We start from the raw sequence: 9571 nt of genomic DNA on the forward strand, positions 1-9571 counted from the left end.
CAGACAGACACAGACACAGACACAGACACACACACACACACTCACACACACACAGGGGAACAGAATGTGAAGATGAAGGCGGAGATCTGGGTGATGCCTCTACCAGCCAAGGAATACCAAAGCCTGCCAGCGAACCACCAGAAGCCAGGAGAGAGGCATGGAGCAGCTTTTCCCGGCTGTCAGAAGGAACCAACCCTGCTGACACCTTCAGCTCAGACGTCAAGCCTTCGGAACTGTGAGACAATACATTTCTTTCATGAAGGCACTCAGTTTGTGGTACTTTGTCATGACAGTCCTAGCAAACCAATCCAGCAAGACAGAAAAAGAAAGAGGAAATCAGAAAGACAGGAAAGTCCCTAGGCAGATGCAGTACCTTAATGAGTGAAGGGGTAGAATGTCGAGTGGCCAGCTGTGAGTGCTTTATGAAGACTTAAAAGTGTGAATTTTCATTCTTCTTAATAATATTTGAAAACATGTTCCACCGCTATCCATTCTCAATTTTCTAAGTAAAATTGACACTCAAATAGTATACACCTTCGTGCTGTGTTTCATGTATCCTTAGACATGCTGCTTCAAATCCCTAAGATTACAGGTAACTCAAAATTTCCTTTATGTGAAAACTGCAATTCTAAAAAAATCAAGTGTCTGTTGATGTTCTCGATGGTATAATTCTTTTGTCTCTCAGAAAGCCAGTAAGAGACATAGATAATTTCACAAATCTGAAAAAGCTGCAAAGGGATCTCATACATAGTAATAGCTTGTCTACAACCATTTATCTTGGGGGACAGCAGCAGTGGAATCACCGAGTGGCATGGACCAAAAGTCACTTACTGGTTAGCTGGACACTGAGATAAGAGAATTCTGGCTTTTGCTATCAATTTCATGTATTTCTGAAAATAAGTCATATTCTTTCTTTGGAAAAAAAAAATTCTGCCCCAAATGCTTATATTCTGTTCAAGGACATAGTAGGAAAGAGCAATACATTCACCTTCCCCTACAGAAAATAAGATAAAACAGCTGGGGAAGAAAAAAGAAAGAAAAAGTGCAAATGACAAACTTTATAAACTGGCACTTGTAATTATTAAGTGAATCTTTTCACTGATTCGGCTCTAGTAATAAAAGAAAACACTTATGTTAGCCACAGGAAAAAAGGTTATAAAAAGACTATAGATGAAGAGTTGAAAGAAAGAATAAATATTATAAAATAATACCATGAGGCTTATCCATCAAAAACGAAGGCATATAGTTTACCTTAGATCTATGATCACGAGATTCCACACCTATAATACATTTTAGTAATTATACTGTCATAAAATGTGATTTCTAGAATTTTAATCAAAAACAATTCTTTGGGAAGCTAAGCTGTTAATATTCTACATCTTCCTCCCACAGTTTGAGTTCAGTACCTTCTATCTGTGGCACTTCACCATGAAGCTTGGCTTTGCTGGAGAAAGGTGCGTTCTGTAGCACTAATGCAAAGAGAGATGGGATCAAGGACTGCAAGGCAGAAAGATACATGTGGAGCTTATGTTCATCCAGCCCGTGCTCTCCTTCCTGAAACATAAGGAGGTGGAAGCTAATTTTAGTCTTTTGAAATCACGTATTTATGATGCTTTTCTTTTCTATGGCAAATAATAAAACATTTGAGGACCTGTATGTTAGATTCATGGCATAACACCTAATGGAGATGTCCATTCTTCTCACCTTAATTTCTCTAAGCATATGAAAATGTAAAGAGCACCAACGTACTGTAGAAGTACCACAATCTTTTATATGGAAAACTTTAGGGTGAACATCAATCACTGCCATTTGCATGGAACTTCTTTTATAGGTTTTTTTTTTCTTTTAAGAGGGTCTTATCTTTTGAAATTTTATAAGTCGAGATAAAGAAATTAAAGTGAGCCATAGGAATCATTTTAAATGTTCAGCTATTAAACCAGCAGCAGTGCTTGCTACTTTCCCTCTTCTACTTCTAATATCTCTTTATAGATCTGGTGAAATCTGTATTTGACAGCATTGAATGCACTTTAAAATAATTTAACACAGAGATAAAATATAGGAGGAAAAATTTCAAAGGGAAACAAGAGACAACAGAAAGAAAAAAAAAGAGTAAGGAGGTTCAGTACGGTAAACAGAAACCAAATATTAAAGTGAAAACCAGAGTTATTAGAGATAAAAACATTTATTGCTGTTCAAATCCACTTGAGATGTTGTCACTAGATAAAATAGCAATGGTGTCGGATATGCGAGTTATTTACTAAGTTCTACGTTATCGACTCAGTTCTAAATTAGTTAATTTCTTCATGGAAGAACTACTACTTATGTTGAATACTGCAGATATGTTTAGTAGCAATGTGGAATTACTCATGTTATGAATTGGAATAAGAAAAATCAGGCATGAATAACTCTCAGATAGAAGGAATGCAAACATTCAGAAAAATACTTAAAAAAATTCCCTAGGTTTCACAAAAAGGAATACTTCACTGTAGTTGTCCATTTAGTTATTTAATATTCATTTAGAAATTTCCAAAAAAAAACAGTTCAATTTTTAAATTATATATATATATATATAAAACCACCTACAGAGTAGTTACAAAGCTTTATAGGTCCTTTAAAATTTTGGGGTAGAAAGGGCATGTTTGAAGTAAGACATAATAGACCTGGTTCTGTCATTTAACAGCTGTGGGATCCTGGGGAAGTTACTTAAATATGCAGTTACCAAACACAAAAAAAAACAAAATGTAATTCAAAGGGTTATAATAACAAAATTATATATCTTATAAATAAAGTATCTACCTTAATGGCATATATTAGGCATTAAAGAAATGTTAGTTTTTCTTCTAGACTCTAAGAGACTTTTAGTACCAAAATTAGATCAAGAAGTTTCTACTGTTTCTTCAATTTCTCTTCAATTCTTTTACTTGAAAAGAATGGAAAGTTCCTTTTAAAAAGTGAGAAAATTACTGAAGTAAATAAAATAAAGAGTTAAAGCATTCTGACATTGTGTAAATAAGAAAGATTCTGAGACTCATATTTTAGTTACTTCTGGGCACCGGAGCTTACACTTTACCTAAAATATTTAAGTCTCTGAAAAGGCAAGGAAGAGCTAGCTTTCTTAATAAGTGTGAATAATAGTTCCACGAAGGTGCTATTTCAGCTAACAAACTCAGATCATGTCTTTTCTCCTCTAGCTTCACCAAAACGAAACTTCCTCAAATCTCTCTTGGATCCAGACCAGTAGAATCTTTAACTGGTAATTTATTAGAATGTTCGGTTAAGTGGTACTTTCTGTCTTTGTTCCCCAACATTCTTTTAAGACGCCTTAGAACACACCTTTTCAAACTCTATAAACTATGTAAACAAAGGAAGCAATTACCCTGAGAAGCTTTTCAATCTTGTTCAGCAATGTAGGTATGAGATGAGACTGTAAATTCCCAAGTTCTGTAGTCCAGGCAGCATAAGCCGGTAAAAATACTTGATGTGTTGCACTAACTACTCTTTCTGAGGGGTCACCCAAGGCTGACAGCAACAATTCAAAACCCTGCCAGAAAACAACAACAATGACAAAAAACAAAAACAAAAACAGGCAAAATATAGATTTTTAAAAGAATAAACTTAAAAAACTCAATAAAAAGTAATAAGTATACATTGCAGTACATTTAGAAAACATTTTAAGCAAGAAAGAAAGCCATCCATAATCCTACCCTTCCCATTTTCTTAGAGAAAATGTCATGCATCCAAGGATGAAGAAACCAAGGAGAAGGGTAGCAAACATGCACGTTTGTTGCCAATTTCCTGCCACAAAGCTGTGGCGAACACTGTGAGTGAATCATAGCATGCTTTCCTTTGAATTGCAGAATTGAAACCAGGCAGCCAACTCCAACCAGTTAAAGTTGACATAACTGCCATCCCTACTCTAGGTTATAAGGTATTGGAATCAGAGATTTGGAATAGTACTTGGAATTTTAAAATGGAGTAAGTGGAGTTCATTCTAAAAAACACACCTGTTGATATTTGTCTGGATCATCGATGTATCCCATAATGATACCGAGGCTTTTGATCACAGCTTCTCTTACCAAATCTGCCTTATCTTCCATTAACATCTGTTGCAACATTGAAAGAACCAAGGAGCTACGAATTTCTTTCTGAAAATAAACAAGAACAGGTTTTTGCTATTTATACTAGAAGCAGAAAAATATAGAAAATATGATAGACAGCCACGTATGCAAAACTCAGATACATTGACATGTATTTTAATATGTTTGCCTCAAGTCTTCATTTTCTGAAGACATAAAACGTTACTGCTATAACTAAAGCATGGCTCGCTTCCACTCTCCTCCCCTTCCTCTACCCTCCCTGTCTAGAGGTATAACAACTACTCTGAGTTCGGAATTAGGCTTCTCCCAGCATGTTTTTATACCCTTGAGAAACATGCGCAAACCCTTGCAGAGCACAGTGCAGTGGCAGGCACTTTTGGGAAACCCACAGTCAACGTTCTATAAACGCACAAGGACTCGCCTGCCACCACCTGTTCAACTCAGAGAAAAGCGCTGAGAGTTACAGCAACAGGAGGGGCTGTAACTCTCAAACATCTGCCGGTAATCAAAACATTTGCCTGGGGTAGGAGTGTGGCAACATTATAAAATCCTGGTGTTCCTATTTTTTGAGGAACTGAGGTAAAAAATTCGAATAGGAAGATAAAGTATGAGAATAAATTTTAAAAGTACTTTTGCAAGAACTGCATTGATATTTTCAGATGCTATTTAATAATGCACCAATAATATTGTCTTAATTTCATGCAATTTTTCCACAGTTAAATAATATTAAAGAATATTTTCGCCTAATTAATGGCTGAGGGTAGAATAAAGAGTTATCATTATGTCCTTCCTTCTGTTCTTTGTACCATTTTTATAACTTGATTAATTTATAAAATTCTTTAAAGCCTAAATTTGTTCAGGTTCTTTTTACATATAATGGTTAGATTAAAATCAAGATGGAGGATATAATCATTTTTAAATGACCTAGTCTTTGTTTTGACTTTTTAGAAAGAATATATATAATTTTAGCCTTTCCGTGCGGCCTTATTTATCCTTTAGGGTAAAAACTGCTCCCTCCACCTCCGCCCCCCACACCAATGCCTTAAAGTATCTTAACTTTAAGATACTTTATTCATTTAAATATTGGTTTAAAAATTGCCTTCTTGGTTGATATGAGGATGGGCTATAGGACAGAGGTACATAAACTTCATCTGGGTGCATGCGTCACACTGATCTGGGCGGAGGTCAGCCGTGGCAGCCTCAGTATGCCACAGGGAACCCACAGGACAATTCAGGAGGCGTTACTCCACCGAAGCCGTGACCATACCAGGGTTCTACTATTACCAGTTATAGTGGGGTATAAGGCAAGGGAAGATTCATGGAAGACACATTCAGTCTCTTGTTAATGCTGCTGGCATTCTAGTACTAGGAGCAGCGTGGAAGTTCACTTATCCTTTGCCAGCATGTGACGTTCATCTCTGTCTTGGAACATCAGGTAACAGGATGCTCAAACTCACTCATGTATATCTATCTACAATCCATAACAAATGTGTGTGGCTGTGCTCCAAGAAAACTATTTACAAAAATAGGCTGAGAACTAGATTTGGTCTCCAGGCTGTAGTTTGTCAAGCTTTGCTTTAAACTATGGTTGTTTAACTTAAAATAATAGTGATGTCACCTCATCCCTCCACCTGTCTAAGCCCTGGACCTAAGAGAAGATACCTAAAGGGGCACAACAGTCCAAGGGCCCTCATTCTTTTTGGTGGCAGAATTCTTTTAGTCACTTCAAAATTAATGAGCGCATCGAACAGCTTTTGTTTGGGTGGGTAATATCTATTGACATTTATCACATTACAAATTAAAACTGAGAAATTAAAAAACATGTATCAATTCATTTGAAAGTAACAATAAACTCATTAGGTTAACACGAATAACATTTTAATGAAAACAATAAAACAAAAAAATTAGTGAGAAGAATGGCATTGTTTTACATTTTGTCGCAAATCTCTTTAATGTCTGACTTAAAAGAAGATCTGTAGATTTTATCTGTTCTGCATTCAGTTGTGATATGCTGTTTTGGTTGAAGTATTTAAAAAAATCTGGCCTCATGCAGACATGTAATAGAAAAAGGAAGGAGTATTTTAATAGCCTTTCCTAATGTGAACAGACATTTTACTTTGATTCTACACTCAAACTGGACAAGTGATAGTTTCTTATTAGTTGCAATGTGGGATCTAAAACTATGATATAGTTTATTGCTAACAAGCTCTTTAAACTCTGATATATTAAATTCCACTGATCTATCTTTGCCTCTGTTTTTTCCCCATGCATGATTTTAAGTATTATGCATTGGTCATTTGAGAAATATTGGACCACGGAGTTATGCAGATAGTCTTCAATATGGACACATTTTATTATAATCTCAAAAAATCACATGTTAATGTCACCACTGACCTCCTCAGAAAAGTTTACATATGTAGAAACTGTCAAGATCATGGTGACAGATACAAGTTTTCCAAAATTCTTGTTCTCACTTCAAAGGTCCAATTTTATCATTCACAATAAATGTTATCTTCTTGTTTTACTTGAAATGATACGTTCGTTTCATTCATTTTCATAAAAATGTCTGCCAAATACCCAAGTCTTAATAACTATAGCTCGTTTGTCAATCAGTAGTCTGTCAAGTAAGTCAGGAACCCATGAAAAAGAGTGACCAGTTCAGCTCACAACTCAAACTATGCAGAATGTTGTTTTCGTGTAACAGCCATCAAACTTCAGAATGCAGCAAAATGGCTTGATATTAGTATTTTTTATTTTATTGCAAGGAATATTAAAGAGATGCACACTCGAGGGTCAAAATTTAGTAGACTATTTTAACTGTTTATCAAGCTTATTCTAAGGGAAACTGGCTTTGTCTGCAAGTGCGAGGCAGTGAAGAATACAATATTATCTGCGCATTTGGGTCTCACTGCCATGATCGCGCTAATGCACGGGCACTGCTGCCCATTACGACTTTGCACCAACACTGTAAGTGTCAACCCAGAGAAAAAGACAAAAAAATGTTTTACTATTATTCTGAAAATAATTTTCACCTCATGAATCTCTATGAAAGGATCTCAAGGAACTCCCCGCAGTGTCCTGGGACCGCACTTTGAGAAGTGCTGATACAATTTAATGTATTTACATTCTTGCAAAATCAATGGTTAATGTACCTGTCTGCACTCCCATATCGCATCAATGTGAGCCTTTTCTTTTTGGCTTATCTTTTTCCTTTATTAGGACAGTATGCCCTAGGAGAATCTGGATTAAAATGTACGAGACACTTGATAGAAGGTTTCTCTATTATTAAAAAGAAAATTTTTAAGAAAAAAATGACAATTCTTACAGGAAGGTAAGGTGCCAAGGCTCCACAGGATTCTGCCACAAGCAGTCGTCTCTCTGGGTATTTGTGATTAATCTAGAGTAAAAAATAAATCAAACATAAACAACATACCCTTCCCTTCCTGCAACAGAGCATTATTTTCCACCACAAATCCTGTTATGAATGCAATAAAGCTTCTTACTTTTCCACGATCAAGAATAAAAGAATCAGGAATAGCCTAAAAAACAAGGTCACAGGGGTTATCTGTTAAAGAAAAAAGGGTAAAGCAAAGGTGAAATCTGGCAAGGTGTATAGAGATTGGGAGCTTGCCCACGACTAGGTTTTCCTTAGGATGTCAAGGGTGACTTTCTCTTTCCCTAGCAACATTAGTATGTTTTTAAGTTTGGAAAACCCAGCTTCTGGATATTATCGATGTGGTCTATAACATATGCCAGGAATGACGCATCACTCCTTTTTTTTACCCAAGGGATTAGGAAAAGATTTCGATTTTAAAATAAGCAGATGTCAATCCATTTGTGTTTGCATATGTGCATATGCAAGAAGATGGGATTTTACCACTGTGATGGCTACACTGAATCATAACAAAAAATAACAGCAACGAAAAAATGACACATACTGGGTTTTGTTCCCATATGTCTTCTTCATAGAATATAAATTTTTCTTTGACTGGAAAAGAAGTATATCTGTTCTCATATTCCCATATGAAAAGGTGACATAATTCATTAATGTATTGGAAGCCTAAAATTAAGAAAAGAAATTATATAGCAATCTATTGGGCAATGAACTGGAGGTAGGCAGCTACATAGGTCCCCGATAACCATGTTTATTCAGGTTACGGAAGAGGTGGTGGTAGAGATGTTTATAACTGACATCTTCGAATTAAATTCAGAAATCGTAACTTCAAAGTAGAATGGGTTGAATGTCAAAGTATGCTATATATAAATCTTCATTTTGCTTTTCTTTAGTTTAGTTCAGTGAGTCTCAAAATTAAATGTACATACAAAAATTAATATATTTCTATATATTAGCAACAAACAAACAGAAAATAAAATTAAGAAAAATCTATTTACAGTAGTATCAAAAAGAATAAAATACTTAGGAATAAATTAAAGAGAAAGTGCACAAATTATATTCTGAAAACTATAAAACATTGTTGGAAAAAAATTTAAAAGACCTAAATAAATGGAAAGGCATCCTAAATTAATGGATTGGAAGGCTTACTATTGTTAGGATGGCAATATTCTACAAATTGATCTACAGATTTAATACAACTCTTATAAAAATTCCAGCTAGCTTCTTTGCAGAATTGACAAGCTGATCTTAAAATTCATATGAAAATTCAAGGGACCCAGAGTAGCCAAAATGGACTACGAGAACCAAGTTTGAGGGGCTGGGGTCTACATTTGGGTTAATAAAATTGTTCTAAGATTGGTTGTGGCGATAGTTGTGCATCTCTGAATATACTAAAAACCAGTGAATTGTAGATTTTAAATGTGTGAACTGTATGGTATATGAATTGTACCTCAATAAGCTTAAAAAGAAAATGGAAAAAACTAAAAAAATCATGTTTACATATCAATAACTGTACAGAATTGTAAATTGAAAGTTGTGTATGTCATTTCCAAGTTAATCTGACTTTCAGTGATTAAAGTCTCACCTTAAATTAGTATGTACTATAATCAATGGATGACATAAAGGAGTGTCAGAGATAATTATGACTATATATAATGTTTACATACTAAACCTAGATATGACTCCACTATTTAAAAAAACACTCAAAGAAATTGGGAATAGAATTCTACAAAACCATATACTTTAATGATATTCCAGAGATCAATATTTTTTAAAAAATAAGTGACCATGCTATTATAAATAAGGTGCTGAAATTTGTCTTCATAAGAAATCCATCTTTTTAAGATGGAAAAATAAGCTGCTTAATGACCTAATCATCAAGTCTAGAAAATCAATGATTCCAAGTTCTACAGAAGACTGGAATATTACAATTCCATATATATCCAAAAGTATTGTGAGCAAATAGTGAGTTGAATTATAAATACGAAAAGCTTCTACATCAAAGGTTTACACTTTATATCCTGTATATATTTGTAATATATACAAGTATACAATATTTACAAGACATTATTTCAATTAC

General features: G+C 34.7%; 1 protein-coding gene across 2 annotated transcripts in view; it reads right to left on the bottom strand.

Annotated features, from left to right (window-relative positions):
- Nucleotides 1-9571, bottom strand: part of RELCH (RAB11 binding and LisH domain, coiled-coil and HEAT repeat containing) — a 95172-nt gene that overhangs the window by 33026 nt on the left and 52575 nt on the right. For both annotated transcript variants that reach the window (XM_039840160.1, XM_039840161.1), the window contains exons 13-16: nucleotides 7423-7494; nucleotides 4005-4145; nucleotides 3377-3541; nucleotides 1407-1554 (exon numbers count right to left, since the gene is read on the bottom strand). In XM_039840160.1, coding sequence (XP_039696094.1) covers nucleotides 1407-1554; nucleotides 3377-3541; nucleotides 4005-4145; nucleotides 7423-7494 — 526 coding nt within the window. The remainder of the gene's footprint in view (nucleotides 1-1406; nucleotides 1555-3376; nucleotides 3542-4004; nucleotides 4146-7422; nucleotides 7495-9571) is intronic.

The sequence above is a fragment of the Pteropus medius genome, unplaced genomic scaffold, assembly GCF_902729225.1.
Source record: "Pteropus medius unplaced genomic scaffold, Ma_sr-lr_union100, whole genome shotgun sequence".
Lineage (NCBI taxonomy): Eukaryota > Metazoa > Chordata > Mammalia > Chiroptera > Pteropodidae > Pteropus > Pteropus medius.